Source organism: Kogia breviceps, chromosome 1 (assembly GCF_026419965.1).
Source record: "Kogia breviceps isolate mKogBre1 chromosome 1, mKogBre1 haplotype 1, whole genome shotgun sequence".
In the NCBI taxonomy this organism is placed as follows: Eukaryota; Metazoa; Chordata; class Mammalia; order Artiodactyla; family Physeteridae; genus Kogia; species Kogia breviceps.
In genome coordinates, this window is record NC_081310.1 from 32,294,649 (window position 1) to 32,314,290 (window position 19,642).

General features: G+C 41.5%; 2 protein-coding genes across 20 annotated transcripts in view; one reads left to right on the plus strand and one right to left on the minus strand.

Annotated features, from left to right (window-relative positions):
• Positions 1-13,405, plus strand: part of DCAF6 (DDB1 and CUL4 associated factor 6) — a 168,918-nt gene extending 155,513 nt beyond the window's left edge. For all 18 annotated transcript variants that reach the window (XM_067030148.1, XM_067030157.1, XM_059073311.2 and 15 more), the window contains 5 exons: positions 743-881; positions 2,942-3,098; positions 3,731-3,819; positions 5,752-5,857; positions 12,943-13,405. In XM_067030148.1, coding sequence (XP_066886249.1) covers positions 743-881; positions 2,942-3,098; positions 3,731-3,819; positions 5,752-5,857; positions 12,943-13,007 — 556 coding nt within the window. In that variant the 3' untranslated portion in view covers positions 13,008-13,405. The remainder of the gene's footprint in view (positions 1-742; positions 882-2,941; positions 3,099-3,730; positions 3,820-5,751; positions 5,858-12,942) is intronic.
• The window catches only part of GPR161 (G protein-coupled receptor 161), a 62,927-nt gene continuing 56,014 nt past the window's right edge, over positions 12,730-19,642 (minus strand). The window contains exon 7 of one of the 2 annotated variants that reach the window (XR_010839888.1): positions 12,730-14,177. The gene's annotated coding sequence lies outside the window, so the exon portion shown is untranslated. Of the gene's footprint in view, positions 14,178-15,647; positions 16,907-19,642 lie in introns of those variants that run through there. The other variant, XR_010839887.1, reaches the window with a different exon arrangement.

Genomic DNA, 19,642 nt, shown 5'->3' on the forward strand with positions numbered 1-19,642 from the left:
AAGAAGTTCAAACTAACAAAGTTATTCAGTAACATGTGTTAGGAAAATTTCCTTCTAATAATTAAATCAGTCTTAAAGAGTCCATTGTTCTTCTCTAGTTTTGTGACCAACTCAGTTCTTAGGAGAGTAAAATCAGCCTTATAGCTCTAAATCTGTACTCTAATATGGAGTTCATATAGAATAGATTCTATTTGAAGGTCCTTGTTTTATTCATGTATATTAATATTGTTTTTCTTGACTAGTCTGTTCTTTGCTGAGAACAAACATCTTTAAACAAAATCTCAAAACATAAGTTTATCCACTGAAATTATATGTTAGTTTCTTCTTTTGGTTTCTCTTTATGCCTTTACATTTCCTAATATGGAGAGGACAAATAATATTGAATAGGTTTTGTTTTATTTGTAGTAAATTGCATATTAATTTTGTCTGTATTATGTTTTTATAAAACAGCCGTTTAAAAAGTGTGCCGCATGCTATTTCCTTTACTCTCTCAACCAGTACCAAATTTCTAAGTGATCTCTTAACTAAAACATTTTGTTTTAGTAACTCAACTAGTCTGATGTAGTCTCACTGTTGTGTCTGCCTCTTTATGCTTTTGGTTGGGGATGCCTTATTGACATAATGTTTAGTTTAAATGTTTTCTAGACTTTACCGTATTTTAATGTTGCTTATTTTCATTCTATAGTGTCCTGTGAATGTTTTTTACTTATTTCTGTTTTTTTTAATAATATGTAATTCATAGACGCTCTGCTGTTGCCCGAATTCAGGAGTTCTTCAGGCGGAGAAAAGAAAGAAAAGAAATGGAGGAATTGGATACCTTGAACATTAGAAGGCCACTAGTAAAGATGGTTTATAAGGGCCATCGCAACTCCAGGACAATGGTACCATATACTCATGACATTCTTTGGAAGAACTGCAATTTCGTAATATGAATTTTTTTCCATAATGATTATTTTCATATATGCCAGTGTGATTCCAATATATTATTGCATCTTCACAGTTATCTCTTTACCCAAACATAGTTCTTTTCGTCCTATAATATATTGTGAAAGACCATCATTTTTTATAAGAAAACTCTACCCTACTGAGGAACTATCGTAGAATTTAAAAAATTTTAGCTTGTACAAGTAACCATTGCTTCTTCTTTGCTCTCTCACACTTGTTGTCTACTTTCCTAGTAGATTTTTTTAGTTCATAATAGTGCCCTTTGTTGGTTTTGGAGAGAAAGATTTGGATACATGAAATCCAGGTTCTTTGCAAAATACAGTCAGATTATAATCATAAATCTTTTCAAGATTGACAAGTAAAGATTTGTTTTAGTCACCTTGTCTTTCTAGACTTTAATTTCCTCATCTATGAAATAAGAATAGACCAGATGATCTCTAAGATCATTTCAAGTTTTTATAACTCAGAAGTCTATATACCAAATGCAATATTAACTATTTACTAAGAGAATCTTATGAGATGATTAACATAACTGTTAACTCCGAACCATTCATACCTAGAAAGTGTTCTCATATATTCATTGAGTTATCAAAAAATATCTACAGAATCAGTTTTAATCTGCTTTCTTTAGAGTCAAGGCAAAAAGTAACTTTGGGATGGGGAAATAATTAGCTGTCTCTATAGACATCATTGGTAGTAATAATTTAATCATTCTGGAAAGCATACTCATTATTAATATAAGTAACCAATTTATATTTCTTGCATTTTGCTGGTTAAAATTTTGGAGGTAAATAATTAGGGATAGGAATGGAAAAAAAAAGAAGACAAGTAAATATAAAAGTATTGTAGTTTCAAGTAACAACAAAATTGGCTCCTCTCCTTTGCTTTGCCAAAAATAGCAAAGTAGCAGCTGCACATAAAATGATTTCAGAAATTCTGATATGAAGTACAAAGATTTTTTTTTTTTTTTTTTGCGGTACGCAGGCCTCTCACTGTTGCGGCCTCTCCCGTCGCGGAGCACAGGCTCCGGACGCGCAGGCGCAGCGGCCACGGCTCACGGGCCCAGCCTCTCCGCGGCACGTGGGATCTTCCCGGACCGGGGCACGAACCCGCGTCCCCTGCATCGGCAGGCGGACTCCCAACCACTGCGCCACCAGGGAAGCCCGTACAAAGATTTTTGATGGTTCATTCATGTGCATCTGCTGAAAAATTCCATCATAACCATTCTAACATATCCTGTCTCATTGCTTCATGAAAGTAAATATTTATATCTTTCCTTCTTGATTGTGAGAGCTTCTAATAGCTAATAAAAAGATTGGTACTTTTTGGTTTGGGGCATAAAGCAAGATACAGGAGGGAACAATTCATTTTTTTCTATGAATTGTTTTTATTATCTTGTAAAAGCTAAAATGGAACCGTTTTTGGAAAGTTCAATAACATATAGGGCTTCCCTGGTGGCACAGTGGTTGAGAGTCCGCCTGCCGATGCAGGGGGACACGGGTTCGTGCCCCGGTCCGGGAAGATCCCACATGCTGCGGAGCCCGTGAGCCATGGCCGCTGAGCCTGCGCGTCCGGAGCCTGTGCTCCGCAATGGGAGAGGCCACAACAGTGAGAGGCCCGCGTACCGCAAAAAACAAAAAGCAAAAAACAAAAAACATATATATATGTTTCCATTATACCGTTCAAAACGCAGAAATCCCATTCATTCATTTAGCAGTTATTAACTCAGCACCTACTGTGTGCCAAGTACTGTTTCAGGCACTATAAATACAGCATTGAACAAAGCAAATCCCTATCTTCATGGGGGATTTTTCATTACTTACTGCCACTTTATCCCTGCTGATAAATTTCTATCATGATTTCAATATACTAGAAGACAAAGGCTCTCTTCAGTTTTTTATTTCCTGAGCCAATTAGTTGTTTTAACTTGAGAATAGAATAAATCTTTTTTAATAACTTTGAATTCTCTTATCATTTCCTTTTTTTTAACCCTTAGATAAAAGAAGCCAATTTCTGGGGTGCTAACTTTGTAATGAGTGGTTCCGACTGTGGCCATATCTTCATCTGGGATCGTCACACTGCTGAGCATTTAATGCTTCTGGAAGCTGATAATCACGTGGTAAACTGCCTGCAGCCACACCCATTTGACCCAAGTAAGATGACCTTTTATAAGGCAAGGTCTAGAAATCATTAGTATGATTAATCAGCTTCAACTTTTTTCTAGTTGTTAATATAAAAATAATCCAAATTATCCTAGTAGGCAGCCACTAGGGTCAAGTATTGCTATTTGGGGTTTAAAACAAAAAACACTTATAACCTGCTTTTGGCAGAAAATATGGGAAAATAGGTTAAAGAGTTTATACTCCTAAGAATGCTTCTAAGTTTTGTCAGCTGTAAGAGGTTTGGCTGATTGAACTTTTCACTACTTAACCAAATTGAACGTCCAAGCCTTTTACAGTCTTCCCATGTCTGAATTAATTTACCAGAACAAAGGAGCATTGGCTTGTTCTTGCCTTATATTTGAAATTGCCCATGTTTCTCATAAAAGAGCAGTAAATAAGAAAAAAATGAGTGATTTCAAGATGGTCTTAAAATTGTGTTCTAGAGTAACTTTTAGGAAATCTTCAAAATAATATTCTCAGTTAACAATTAAAGGTATCAGTACAATTTCCATTCTAACTCAATTTTGCTGAACATATACAAACATGCATATATACATTATAAGTTTACATGAGTTAATGGCATATTTCTAAGCTTTATATTAATGTGAACATTTTATTTCTAGTTCTAGCCTCGTCTGGCATAGATTATGACATAAAGATCTGGTCACCACTAGAAGAGTCAAGGATTTTTAACCGAAAACTTGCTGATGAAGTAAGATTTTTATTATACTTATTACAGAACATATGTCACTTTGTTCCTGAACTGCTGTTTTAAGAAGAATCAAAGCATCTCATTTTGTTATTAGTTGGTAACATAAAACAAGTTAATTCATTTAATGAGATCAAATTTTAAGAAAACGAAAAGTCAAGAATAAAACATGCCCACAATACTAGAGAGGTAAAAATTGGAATATTATTTGGATAAGTAGAATATTGATTATTGGTAGTAACAGATATAGTATATTGTAGTTTAAGAAAAATAGGTTGACTATTTGTACTTATTGCAATGAAGAATCATTAAAAAAAACACTGTGTCCTTTTAAGAAAATAGTTTTACTGTAGCTGTTCTCCATAATCATAGCCAAATAGGTAGCAGAACAAATGATTGGAGACTCTTTTCCCTTATGATTATATTTTAAGATTTCTTCAGCTTCTGAAGCTACTGTTACATCACTAGTTTTCAAACTGAATTCTCTGAAGCTCTAGTTTCTTTTACAGGATTGGAAGCAGGAAGATGGATGATATGAAAGCTAAACTCTGGGCATTTCCTTCCCAACTGCAATGACGGTTTTCATTTTTGGGTTTCCATATAAGATTTCTTATGAAAATAAGGATCCATTGCATTAATCAGCTACTAACTAATTGTTGAACTTCTGTGGGGAGGGGAGTGCAACTAAGGTTGATACTACCCCCTCTTAAAACAATACAATAAGAGTTCATTGCTAAAAATATTAATGAGTTGGAAAACTAGTTCTCTAGACCAAGGTTGACAGTTCACAGTGAAATTCCCACGTATACTTTTACTCATTTAATAGACATATATACAACACTTGGTGTATGTCAGGCACAGTGCTGAATTTAAAAAGATAAACCCTTCCTTCAGAACTTAAAGACTAGTGGAAAAAAACAGACATATAAACAGCTAGAATATAGTGTGCTCAGTGTCAGAGATGTACGCATAGTGTTTTGGAAGCCCGGAGAAAGGAACAGCCATGCCTGCAAATGTAATAGATGGGATGGGAAGGTCTTCACAGAGGAAATAAGAATTGGACTGAGTTTACTAGGCATACAAGGATCAAAGGAACATTTGAGACAGAAGGATCAGTGTGTTTCAAGTTACTGTAAGGTAAATGAACCACCAGTGTGCTGAAACCTAGAGGACACATACGAAAGCAGCTCAGTTGGACTAAAAAGCTAGGTTGGGGCATGGTTGTAAAGGGCCCTGTCGGGCACCCTGATGAGTTGAAAAAGTACTGTAATATCATTGGGGGACTGCTGATCAGGTTAGCATCTTTTTCTTCCTCTCATGCTTTCCTTTCTTTCTTCCTATTTTTCCTTTGCCATGACCTTTGTTTTTCCTCTTTCTTTTTTCCTTTGCCTGTGATTATACTTTAGCTCCCTAGATGTTCATGGATGTTCATTTAGTCCAATTCTTGGTACTTAAGACACAATTCATTGGTAACTCTTATCCAAAGGTTTATTTTTCAAGATTACTTTCAGTCAAGGTAACATTTTTCTTGAGGGACCCAAGTGACCCAGGGATAATAATTTAACACTACTCTGTCACTATAAGTATCGGTTCTACTAGATGGGAAAATAATAAGCTGACACAAAGTAGACTGCTCTGGAAAACAAATTATAAGTAAAAATAAATTGAATTCTGGGATGTTTTAAGTAGTCTCAAGGTTTGACCTTTGTCTTTCTGCCAGTTGAAAGAGTAGTGTGTTCTCTGATCTTACTCTGTCGAATGCAAGTTAAAGTAATTATTTGGCACTGAGTAGCCTTAAGATGGAAATATAGACATATATAGATACATATGAAGAATGAAATAATTCCTGCTAATTTTTTACTGTTCTCCTAATCTCTAAGGAAAAGGTACAGTTACCCTGTGATCTTTGACATGGTTATTTAACTTGCCTCATAGGTTATAACTCGAAATGAACTCATGCTGGAAGAGACTAGAAATACCATTACCGTTCCAGCCTCTTTCATGTTGAGGATGTTGGCTTCACTGAATCATATTCGAGCTGGTAAGAACTGTCAGTGTACTATTAAAGCATTATTATATTTGAAAAACATTATTATTTAAGATCTACTTTAAAGGGATTTATTTATTTATTTATTTTAAAAAGGGACTTCCCTGGTGGTCCATTGGTTAGGACTCCGAGCTTCCACTGCAGGGGGCATGGGTTCGATTGGTTGGGGAACTAAGATCCCGCATGCCATGCGGCACAGCCGATAAAGTGAAGTGAAGTGAAGTAAAATAAAAGTAAAAAATAAAGTAAAATGTAAAGTAAAAATTTCCTTAAATTACAAAATCAAGGAAGGCAGCTTAACTTTTTTTTTTTTTTTAACACAAGAGAAGTTTATTTCTTGCTGACATTAAGTCCTTTCAGAGGGAACAGGTGCATGGAAGGCAGCTTAACTTTTGAACGAGGAGTTCTATGAATTCTTGATCTTAGTACAGTAATTTATATCCCCATGAGCCAACTTTATTGAAAAGTGTCAAAGTGAAAAGATGAAGTCACTTGAATACTTTTATCAGCTGTGCTTTTCTTCTCAGAGTGGAAGATCAGACCATAAACCTTAAGATAAGTTATAGTAAGTACCTTTACTTATAATGGTAGGTTTGGTCAAAATCAGTCACAGCCCTGACAAAAATAAATGTAACGTGTTACTACGGAGGTTGAAACAGATAGCTCAGTATATTATTTTTCAGTATTTTTTTGTTTCAGATGATAAACTGTGAGGTTCAGTGCCACAGATACAAAATTGTGTATATTACAACTAATATTCAAGAAGGAATGGAATAACCTGTGTTAATAACAGTAGAAAATATCCAGTATCCATTATAAACAAAGTGTTTATCACTCTTCACTGATATCACAGATTTCTTCATATGTTGGGTATTATTTAATAATAACCACCACCACCATTTATGGAATGCCTGTAATGTATCAGGCAATATACCAGTCATTTCACAAATTTATCCTCAGTTAGCTCCAACCCTTTACAAAGTAGATTATTTGTAATAACTCACCCCAGGTCACATAACTGATAAATGGTAAAGCCTGAATTTGAAACTAGCTTCCAAGCATTTACTCCCCTTTTACCTACAAATTTCACTTTTGGGAACACGTTCAAGTCATGAATAAGACATGCAGTCCTCTGGATGACCTGATCGCAAACTGCTTTTCTAGTGCATTCTTTCCTTCTCTGTCCACTCCATTCACTCTGGCCCTCTCTGAATTTTGGGGTACATCAAACTCTTTCCCACCTCAGAGATCTTTATAATCATGATGTCCCCTCCCATCCTCACTCTTTGTTAGGATAACTTCCATTTCAGACCTTCAGGTCTATATAAGCAGTAGATTATATATTACTTCCTCAGAGGGTGGGGAAGGGAGAGCTAAGTATTCCAGGCAAAATAAAGAGTATGTAGCATTTGTCTAAGTCCTGGAGGAGAGAGACTGTAGTACATCTGAAGAATTCAAAGAAGCCCCTTATGTCTGTAATTAAAAGAGCTGGAGAGAAAATAACCCCCAAATTGTAAATATTAACTATTACAAGGAAAGAGTGAAAATTTCAAATATAGTCAAAACAAAAAATAAACCTAAAATGTAAACAGAAAATGTTTGTAGTCCAACAAAATATTATTGTAGTACTTCTAATCACTGTAACATCTTTTGATCTATTTCCTTCAATAACAATCAGTAACCTTTAAAATTCACTTGGATTTCAGATTTGAGGAGGCAGCATTTTATAGAACAAGAAAAACATTTGCTGATTATGAGAACTAAAATTTGCTTGTTCTTATGAAGAGTTCATCTGGTGAATGGTTCTTCCTGAGTTTTCCTATAGGAAACTAATTCTCCTTTCATTTGTGCAAGAATCTATTTTATTTTTTCTAATAAATTTATTTATTTATTTTTGGCTGCATTGGGTCTTCATCACAGTGCGTGGGGCTTCCCATTGCGGTGGCTTCTCTTTGTTGTGAAGCATGAGCTCTAGGCGTGTGGGCTTCAGTAGTTGCAGCACACGGGCTCCGTAGTTGTGGCTTGCAGACTCTATAGAGTGCAGGCTCAGTAGTTGCGGCACACGGGCTTAGTTGCTCCTTGGCATGTGGGATCTTCCCGGACCAGGGCTTGAACCCGTGTCCCCTGCATTGGCAGGTGGATTCCTAATCACTGAGCTACCAGAGAAGTCCAAGAATCTATTTTAAATAGGTGATAATGTGTCAGTGGTTTGTTAACTAATAGTTATTACCATCCTTCTTTGATTTTAGAATTAGATGTTTTATAATATAAAAGTTCCCTTTCTTCTATTTCTTTTTGTCAGCAATCAAGGTTTAGTCAACTTAACTCACCCTCTTGTTTCTCTTAGGTAAAAGACTAGATAGTTAAAGGTAACCAAGAGTTTGTATTTCTGCTGCTTTTATTCTTAAGATGTCTAGTTATTTGATGAGTCAAGTACTCCTTTCCTCTCCTTCTCTTCATTGTCCTGTATTCCAAGTACAATAATGTCTGTGTATTCAAGGAGAGTTAGTAATAGACTTTGATCGTGGAAGCACAGTCTAGCCACAGAATACTTCAGCCTTTCCATTACTCCACAAGGCTTCCTGGGAAATCAGCTCCTTCTTGCTTAAGCTGTGATTTTTAATGAAGAGTGCACTTTAAATCCCCTTTCTAAAACTACAAATACCTGGTTCCTATCCATTAAAGATTCTCATTCATTTCATCTGAATAGGGTTTGAGCTTCTGCAAAAGCAACCAAAATTATTCTCATGAATGCTGTACTAAAGACTTTTAGTCTAGGCAACTTCTTGGAAGAGAAAGGCAGTTCTGAGATTCCTATAAGTTTTGACAGGCTTTGGAGAGATGGTGTGTGAACCATTCTACTCTTTTCTAAAATATGTTAGAATCTGATCAATTTACTCCCCTCTTTAAAATTCTCCTGTGCCTCCTCATGCTCTTAGGATAGAGTCCAAATATGTTAACATGATTTATAAAACCCTGAAGCATCCCTTCATACCTCTGGACCTTGGCACGTATACATCTAGATAGCCATAGTATTCTCCACGATGGATCTATAGAGTGTAACATCATATTGAGCTCACAGGCACTTACCCAGTCATACACAGATTCACTCCATCAATTATGGTAGCTTTACTCCAGAATATCATCTACCTTGGTTTCCCTGCTTCTGCTCTCGCCTTCATACAATCTGATTTCCACAGCACAGAGGGAGCTTTTTAAAACATGGTTCAGGGACTTCCCTGGTGGCACAGTGGTTAAGAATCTGCCTGCCGGTGCAGGGGACATGGGTTCAGTCCCTGGTCCGGGAAGATCCCACATGCCGCGGAGCAACTAAGCCTGTGTGCCACAACTACTGAGCCTGCACTCTAGAGCCTGCGAGCCATAACTACTGAAGCCCACATGCCCTAGAGCCCACGTGCTGCAACTGCTGAGCCCACCTGCTGCAGCTACCGAAGCCCACAAGCCTAGAGCCCATGCTCTGCAACAAGAAGCCACCGCAATGAGAAACCTGCTCACCACAACTAGAGAAAGCCCGCACACAGCAACGAAGACCCAACACAGCCAAAAATAAAAAATAAAACGTGGGTCAGTAAACTTTTTCCTTAAACGGCCAGATAGTAAATAGGCTTTGTGGGCCACGTGGTTTCTGTTGCAGCTACTCATTTCTGACATTGTGGTGCAAAAGCAGCCATAGATAATATGTAGATCAAGGGCATGGCTCTGCTTTAATAAAACTTTATTTACAGAAATAGGCTGTGGGAGGATTTGCCCAGGGGCCATAGTTTGCTGACCCACTTTTTAGATTCTTTTTTTTATATATATATAACTTTTAAAAATTTGTTTATTTATTTATGGCTGTGTTGGGTCTTTGTTTCTGTGCGGGGGGCTTTCTCCAGTTGTGGCAAGTGGGGGCCACTCTTCATTGCAGTGCACGGGCCTCTCACTATCGCTGCCTCTCCTGTTGTGGAGCACAGGCTCCAGACGTGCAGGCTCAGCAATTGTGGCTCACAGGCCCAGTCGCTCCACGGCACGTGGGATCTTCCCAGACCAGGGCTCAAACCCGTGTCCCCTGCATTGGCAGGCAGACTTTCAACCACTGCGCCACCAGGGAAGCCCCATGACTCACTTTTAAAATATATATTAGGTTATGTCACCCTTGCTTAAAATTCTCAGGGACTCCCCAGCTGCTCTTAAAATAAAACCCAGACTTCATACACTGATCTACATGACCTAGACCTGCCAGCCACCGAGTCGACACATGCCAGTTGTCTCCTCGCCCGCTACATTTCACCCATAAATGGCTACTTTCCTCCTCCTCAGATTCATCAAGATTGTTAGCATATTTAGGACCTTTTCACTGGCTGTTTCCTCTGCCTTTTAGGCAACTTCGTCCCCCAACTCCACTAATAATTGAACATACAGTTGAGGTCTCAGCTCCAGTGTTACCTCCTTAGAAAAGTCTTCCCTAGTCGCCGAGTGTGAAGTTGTTTCATGTGCCTTCTCACACCCTCCTTCTCATTCAGTCATTCTCTGGTCATTGCCTATTTCATCAAGTACTTATTCTAACTTCATTTCTTTATTTTTGTCTTGTTACACAGATTAAAGGAGAAAAATACATTTATTTTCTGTTTTTCTCCTCTAGAAAGTGAGCTCATTAAGACCAGAGACCTAGTTTGTCTTAGTCACAGCTGGATAGCTAGCTTCTAGAACAGTGCCTAGCATATAATAGTGTTTCATGAATGAATGGGTGAACGAATGAATGAACTTCTAGTATCAAATCTTTAGCTAACGATGAGTCTTGTATTGACTCTGTTTTGTTGGAACACAGGTTTCCTTGGGGTATTTTTTTCATATCTCCCTTGTCCCCTCCCCACACCCCCAGCAAACTTAATCTCTTCATATCTTTTCCGATCAAAAATAATTTCTTGAAGAAATATTTCTAACAGAGAATTACAGGAACCTTTCCACAAATGTAAACCTTATTTACAGGAGCAATTTGGTGTTGTCAGCTTTTGAAAACAGTGGATATAGAAGTGATTATTTCTAGTTTTCATTTAAAAGAACACAGCATTCTCAGATCTCCGTGGTCTGTAATTGCCAACCAGAGATTTGTGAGTGTTGAACTGCTTAGCAATTTTACTACCTCAGTAGCACTTTGTGGACAAAAAGATTTCATTTAATTTATTCTTAGAAATTGGGTTTATATTCTGAGAGACATGACTCGGCAGCAGTTAAGTGAGAAGGATTTGGGAAACAAACAACTGTTCTGCCCTCTTCCTCATTCCACAAGCCACTGTCAGTTTCTGTGTGACCTATATGAGAGACTCTGTGGGCCCTCACTCGACTTCTTATTGCTTGCTTTGGACTCTGCAGAATCCTAATGTCTGCTGTAAACTTTGAAGGCTGTGACATTTCCTCCTCCTTCCCCTCCATTTCCCCATCTTCATTCGTAAGTGTGACAACCAAAAAGAATTTGGGTCACGCTACACATTTTGAAATAGGCTGATAGTGCTTCCTTGTGTTCCACTAATATGACAGAATAGGTTTGTTGAATCTAGTCAGTTGTATCCTATTCATGATACTCTAGGTAAGCAGAATAGCAACTTCATGGTTTTTTCTCTCGTGAAAGTATATCACACAATAAAAATAGTGTAATCTCTTTTATACTAACATCCCTTAGTTAGCCTTTTATTGATCAGAAAGTCTTCCACTGCGTTTAGATTCCTTAGTGACCTGTGAAGGTCTATCATCATCTTATTTTGTTCATTTATTTTACAATTGTGTATTGAACACTTATATAATAATAACTAAAACTTGTATAATTCAGGTTACAAATCATACACACATATGTTATCTCATTAGTTTGACATTGAAATTGAGTTGGCGTAGAGGGGATTTAATCTAATTCACTTGGACAATTAAACATGCAATCCCTTCTGTATACTGGTGTTGTTGACTTAGAATCCAGTGGGAGTGTTTAAGCCTCTGTAGATAATAAAATCTCAGGATTCAGTTTTCTCTTGGTGTTGACAGTGGGACTGAACTGTTTCTTCCCCTGTGTCTAACCCTTTTTTCCCCGAGCTTACCCTGGAGAAATCTTTCTGTGATAGAAGGGGTTGCATCCTAGTGGTGGTAGTTATTCGGTACTAATGCCTTCTTTACATACCCTAATGTAATATATCTTATCTTAGTAAAACTTATGTTCATTTATTTGATAAACCTTCATTGAACCTCTTGTACCAGACCCTTAGGACATAAAAGAAATAACTGCCACCCTCCCAGAAGCTCATAGTCTAGTATGTAAGAAGATAGGCAAACAAACTATTACTGTAATTATTATAGATACATATAAAATATTCTGGAATGTGAAGGAAGGAGTTCATAATTCTACAGGTTGGGTATTTGAAAAAGTCTGGGGAAAGTTTCACACAGGGAATAATAGTTGTATCGAGATGAGTAAGCAGAACCATTATAGCTGAAGAACTGGGTGAAGGTGTCCCAAGCAGAGGAACAGCAAGTGTAAATCATGGAACTTGAGAGGACATGCCGTGCTCACTCTCCGGGTTGTAATTGTACACTCCCTTGAGTGTTCAGTCTAGATAAGCTCCTTGAGGACAGAGACTGTGACTGTTTTGGTCACCACTGTATCCTGGAACATAGCAGATATTTAAGAAATATTTTCATAAACAAATAACACAGATCCTCAAGAACGATCACCAAATTCTCTCGCACAGCTTGCCTCTCACTCCCCTTGGCGACGCCTGATACACCTCCTAGGGCTCCCAGACTCCCAGGAACACAGTTTGAAATCATTGCAGTAGACCACAGTAGATCAAGATCTTTAGGGTTTTTTCTTTGTCCTTTTTATATCTTTGGAATTACATGAATATTCAAAGTTGAGAGTGCTGTGTTTCCTTTACTCTTTGTCTCTAGAGGCAAAAATAACTTTTCTACGCACAGCTGTGAACTGATTTTTACATTATGTTCTGAATTATATACATTTTAATAAAAAGCATTGAAAATTATTTTAATTGTAATAGTAAAGGTATTTCTTTTTGTCTCATATCTGTGTTTTCCAGACCGGCTGGAGAGTGACAGATCAGAAGGCTCCGGTCAGGAGAATGAAAATGAGGATGAGGAGTAACCAGCTCTTACTGGCAAGCACTTAGGTGTTCTGAAATTTGTATACGACATTTCTATTTTTCCTTTACAGAGCTTTAGTGCAATTTTAAGGTTGTGGTTTTTTGGAGTTTTTCCCTTTCCAGGGGATAACCTAACATTGGTTTGGAATGATTGTGTGCATGAATTTGGGAGTGTGTGTAAAACAAAACTAGCGAAATGTTTTAAAAACTTTTTGCCATGTATGAGGAGTGCTAGAAAATGCAAAGTGCAATATTTTCCCTACCCTTCAAATGTGGGAGCTTGGATCATTGTTGAAGAGTAATTTTCATTATGGTGAAAATGTTGGTTCAAATAAATTTCTACACTTGCCATTTGCATGTTTGTTGCTTTCTAATTAAAGAAGTTGGTTGTTTTAAGATATCCTGACTTTGACTATTTAATGCCTTGATACCTTGACCCACACTTTCCAAATCTTTTCTTGTAACATAAGATTGTCTTTCTCTGTTCTTTTTAGATTAAATAACCTTTTCTGTTTTGAACTTCCATGTGACAGAATCACATAGAAGAGCTTTTTTTCATTTCTCTTTCCAAAGCACTTCATCTCCATCCCCAAGCATCATCTCTCATGACTAGTGGTCCCTCATTACCTTAGTACAGGGGTTAGGCTGTGAGCAATCCCAGAGCATCGTGGGTACTCACACACCATATTAGCACAAGCCAGTTCTGAGAGCTCTGGCTTCTGGCCTTCCTTTCTCCAACCTCTAGATTTCCACTGAAAGTGCTGACCATCCAGTCTTCTTATCCCTGGTCTTCCTGCTCTCTGGTGTCCACTTCACTCGACTTACGCCATCTACACCCAGGTCTGTGTCGTACAGGCTATGACTTGAAGCTGCTCCTGCAGACCTAGCCCCGAGCCACCCTCTCTCCCGCGTCTCCTCAACTGTCATGCCGCTCGCCTTCGTTGGGCCACGGACAGACTCACAGGCAAAGCGTCCCTCTCCCGTGTGGAGACCAGGGATGCCTCCTCCCCGGAAGACGGCTGCAAGCCCAAGGACACCTGCTGCTGAGAGAAGACAGACTGGCTTTCTGGAGAGAGGAAAAATAACACTAGTTGGCTCGGTAACTTCAGCTGGACTTCAACATCTAGCTCTTAGCCTGGGCAGGGCGCATATGTCTCCATATTAGGAATATGCTAAACGGTCAAAGGGAAAGAAAGGAGTTCGTTAGAAGTTTAGCCAAACAGGGCAAATGCGTGATTTCCAAAAAGTGCCAGGTTTCAGTTTCTGGTACCCAAATAGTTAGGCGATCTGCCATTACAAAGTGGTATGTGTCCAAGGAATCAGGCCCCCTACTTTTAGCGATTCTGTAGTTTTGGTGTTGTATGTTACAAAGGAGCAGGGCAGGCCAGACAAGCAGTCAGGGAGGCAGCTAGGAGAGAAGACATTCTACAGAGGCAGAGTTCATGAGTCCTGGCTGCTTCCATGATCTGGTGTTTGTTGCAGGGGAGACACTGGACCCCTGGGATCACTTACCCACTTAGAAAAGGAATGCGGCGTTAGTGGTGGCAGGTGTAGGGTCAGACAGAGGTGGTGGGCTCTGTGGCTTGAGGCTGTTCCAAGTCTCCGATAATCTACCACCCGCCCTTTGACTTTGGTTATGGGACGGACATATCGAGAGACAGCACTGCTATTCATTAACCCTCCTTTAGAACTCTGGGTTAACAGTGTTTGTTTGTTTGCTGTCTCTTTCTTGGTCACTTCCAGGCCACTTAACAATATCCCATGAAGCGAATTGTCTTGCGGGAATTTATAAACACATGGGTGGATGTACCCAGGTGACTGTGGTATGGATTGTGCAACAACAGTTGGCCCCTTCCTGCTCAGTCTCCTTCCTCTTTTTAGCCCATGGGAAGGGAGGCTGGAGACAGAGACATGTTTGTGGAAAACAGGGGTGGGGGTAAAGGGGGAGACACCCAAAAAAGTCCACAGTCCACAAGCTCAAGCACAAGTTCACAATTTGCACAGCTATACACAGACCAAAAACCAGATACTTAATCAGGTAAAACTATTCTAAGTATACTTTTACTTTCTGATAAATATTGGTTTATAATAATCCTAAGCATTTTTTAATCTTAAAAATAAGCATCCAAAAACTTCAAGTGAACTATATTTTAGGATCAGCTTGTCTTTATCTTGAAGGTTGGTTTTTAACCACCTTTGCATCCAGGGGTCCATTATCAGAACACAGCATAGGGCTCTGTCCCTTAAGCATGTCCACATCACTGACTGACAGACCTATTTCCAGCCACACAGGCTCTTTCCCCTGCACTCTCAGTGTGGCGCCGCCTGCCCGGGTCTGTGATCCTCCCTATAGGACTGTCTTTTCCTTTGGGAGGGTCAGACTCACCAGTGATTAGTGGTACTTCAAAATGGTGGTGTCAAAAGGAAAAACAGAAGAGGCTTTTAATTCTTAAGCTGTTAATACTGCTCAGGAAAATCCTTTCTGAGGGAAATGAACACAGCTTTGCACACTCTGTTTTCCTAAAAATAACAGCAGAACTGTGCTCCTGGTAATCTTATGCAGATTTGAGTTTGTGCTTTGAATTCTTTCCAGTGAATCCAATCACATTAGGCCTGAAGTTTTTTTTTTTTTTTTTTTTTTTGCGGTACGCGGGCCTCTCACTGCTGTGGCCTCTCCCGTTGTGGAGCACAGGCTCCGGTCGCACAGGCTCAGCGGCCATGGCTCACGGGCCCAGCCGCTCCGCGGCATGTGGGATCTTCCCGGACCGGGGCACGAACCCGCGTCCCCTGCATCGGCAGGCGGACTTGCAACCACTGCACCACCAGGGAAGCCCCCAGGCCTGAAGTTTTTTATACATAGATCTGGCAAGCAGATATTCCAGTCTCCCAAACTCCTTGGTTTACAATAGTCCTACCTACCCAGTAAAGCCCTACTGACCTCCTAATAATGATGACTGTTAACTATCCCTCATCCTCCTCGAGCTGCAAAGCTGGCTCTTTCCTCCTCTCAGTCACATGGCCAAGACCTGGCGTTTCAGCCCCAACCCTGGCTTAATCCCCTTTGAGACCTTGGACAATTCCCTTCACCTCCCTAGGCCTCCTTGGATTCTGTGTGTGCCCCTCCCCAACCCAGAAGGACGGTCCGGCTCTGCCCCCTCTTGTCACATACGACTGTGCTCACAGCCGTTTTCCTTTGCTCCAGGGTGAAAAATGTGATTTCCCGTCACTCTCCCACGGGATTCACCGGGGGTTCTGTGTACGCTGCGGGTGGCAGCATGGACTCCTGCCCCTGCGCTGCCTCTTCCCTCAGGGGCTCGGAGAGTCAGAGAGTCTGAACCCAAAAGCCAAGGCCAAGCAGTCACTGTCACTGCAGGATGGGGCTGCCCTGAGACTCCAGGTCACATCTCAGGGAGAGCATCCCTTCTGGGCTGTAAGGGAGCTCAAAGCTGAGCTTGTGTTTTGAGTCCAGATGCCACACCAGCCTGGGGCTCTGCCACCTCCGATAGCCATTAAGAGAAAAGCTCAAGTTTCGCTCCTTCAGATCTCCTGAACCCCAAGTGCTACTTAGCCTTTACCCCCTCCTCTCTATCGTCTTCTCCTTTCTCACCACATCCCTTCATGCTGTACAGCAGACGTGACGATTCCTACGGCAACAACCTTCAACATCTCTTGTCTAGGATAACGGTTATCTTTTTAAGATTCTCACTTCTTGTCACAGAGAGCCCTGTAAAACAAGAATAATACACCCACCTGCAGAGTGGAGAAGAAATAGCAGTGGTTCAGCATCAGCTATGCCCCAGGTACTGTGCTGGATGCTCTAATCCACATAATCAGAGGCCCCCCTGGATGCCGTGTCCCCACATAGAAACAGAATACTAAGTTCATTTTATAGATGAGGAAACTGCAATACAGAAAGATTGAGTAATTAGCCCAAGGACACCTTACTGACAAGCGGCAGTGTGGGATCCGAACCCAGAACGTCCCCTACCAAAGCCTGCACTATCCCCACTATATCGTATTTGCAGTGAGATAAAGCATTTGGAAGTGCCCAACTCATGCCTAGCACATGACAGGCACTCCAACGTCTTAACAGGTCAGGCACACAGTAGGCACTCATTATGGGCTAGTTCCCCGCCTCATCCTTTTGTAGCCTCATCACCTCCACAGTTCCTTCCAGACGGGAGATGGCTGGGGCTCAAGGCTGAACCCTTGTCGTGAGTATATCCTGTGGTCCATCCATAGACCTGTCTCTAATCTGCAAGTATTTCAGGGACCCACTATCAGGATAGACAAAATGCTCATCTAGTTAAATCTGAACGGGCCAGTAAAGTCTCTCACTGTATCAAAGCGCTTTTCCTCCCTCTCCTGTCCACCCCAAACTACCTTGGCCTATCGCCAACACTTGAGTTAGTCTCGCCCGTTCACTCAGAGACTACACGGCAGCTCCTTAAATGAGAATCAAAAAACATTAGCACCAGATGGCCCTTGTCTTACATTCCTCAACCCCGTTTCTACACCACTGATTTGCTTAAGATCACACAGCTGAGCACTGGCAGCACCTGCAACCCCGAAGGGGGTCACACTTGTAAGCAAGCTAGCTGGGTGGTCCTTTAAAGGCCGAGGACTGCAGTGGAGACCAGGAGCTCAGAGTAAGTGCTCTAAGACAGAAGCAAACAAGCTTTCAGCTTTATCCTTAGCTCTTCCCGGTGGGGAACTGCCAGCGACATCACAGCCACACTGCTGCCACCTAGTGTCGAAGGCCCTGAACTCCTGTCTTGGTGCGTCTAGCCTGGGAAAAGGCTAGGGGTTGAACTGTGTGCTCGGTGGTGTGGGACTCCAGTGCCTTCTGGGTCACACTAGACCCCAAACCTGGTATCTGGGGTATAGCACTGGGGGGGGGACCTGGTCAAGTGGCAATCTCTATGAAAGAAGCAGAGATGGGCAACAGTCCTAAACGTGGTCCTGTCAAAACCAGAAGATGCAGGGCTGAGGTTTTTATGTGAACAAGTGGCCAGGTGTCCCACCTGCCACTGTCCACGTGGCCCCCTCAGGAAGGCCTCAGGCTGCTAACACTGCACAGCAGAATAAAGCTAACGGGCCTGGGGTTCAGCGGGGGAAGTTGGGGTTCTGACCTTCAGCACTAAGGACAGAGGTCCTCAAAAATGCTCTCAGAAACCTCAGCATGTGTGGGGATTATGTCCTCGCCCTCTCCCCCATCCACCTCCTTTTGCTCTCCTTTCTCTCAGGCTGAATCAAGGAAAATCTGAATTTATGAATATGCAAAATAGGGTTCCACCTGCCAGACATCCTCCAAGGCTTGGCTCAAACGGTCACCTCCTACATGTTGCTACCCCTAACTCCTTCCAATTGGAAATATTCACCTCCCTCTGGAGCCCACAGTTCTTTCTATAATCATTAATTGACTTTGCAATTTATTAGCCTCAGTCTCTCCCAGGTCTCTCCCTATATTAGAGTGAAAACGCTTTAGTGTGACTACTCACAGAGCCTAGCTTGGTGCCTTGCACACGCTGGATGTGTAGTGTCTGGTAGATGAATAAATAAATGGATCTCAGTAGAAAAGAGGAAACGCACAGAATGCTTTCAGGAAGTGCAGTACTGCTAGATTGGTTTAGATTAAATCCTAGTGTATCTGAGCTAGTCTGGGATCAGCCAGTGAGGACTTGGGGTGGGGGTAGGGGGTGTCTCAGGACTCTCTCCCTAGAGCCCAGCTAAGTACGGTCCAGGGGAAGCACTCTCCAGCCCATGGGTTGCAAGTCACTTTGCGGCACTCAAAATGCCCTAAGGGGTGGGGGACGGGTGGCATCCTAGGCATTCCAACCTAGAGGTAAAGGTCCCTGCCCTGTTCCACCTTGGTGCCTACTAGACACTCAGGAGTATGGTCCCTTTAGAAACTAGACAAGGACAAGTGCTAGGAAAAAATACATGCAGAGAACATAAAATGCCCTCAGGTTTAGGAATGCCAGCCAGTAGTGAGAGCAGAGTCTGACTGATCTGCACATCTCATCAGCAGAACCCAAGCCTGAAACCATCTTCTGCCCCTTCCCACTCCCGTCCAGAATGCGGACCAGTGGCTGGCACCCAGCCGACCCACAGGAGGTGCTGATGTGTTTGCTCCCCGTGAAGGTAGCAGCAGCCCCCAGGCCTCAGGAAGTCTTCTGTAAATTGCAGACCAGGGGACCAGCCAACCACTGGGTCTCTGTCACACAGCAAAGAGACACTGCCTCACTGAGAGCTAGCTAGACCCCAATGGAACGCCACAAAAGTGATTCCCTTTGTGGGATGGCTGCCTCATAGCAGACGCAGGTAAATCTCAGAATCTACCCTCCGCTGACCACCAGGAATTCTCAAGGCGGGGAAAGGCCTGCACTTGGCTGACCTAATCACCCAAGCTGAAGGGCAGGCACAGGTGGTTCAAGTCACCACAGCCCCCGCTCTAAGCCCACACATTCCACTGCCATCCCAACTCCAAGGGAGAGAGATCTAACATACAAGTCACAATACGTGGCCCACTTCCGCCTCTGAGGAGGTGCCCTCTGCCCCCATTTATGTGTCTTGCCGGCTGGCATCCTGTCAGAACTGTGCTCTAGACACATCGGATCAGGCCATGTACCCGGGC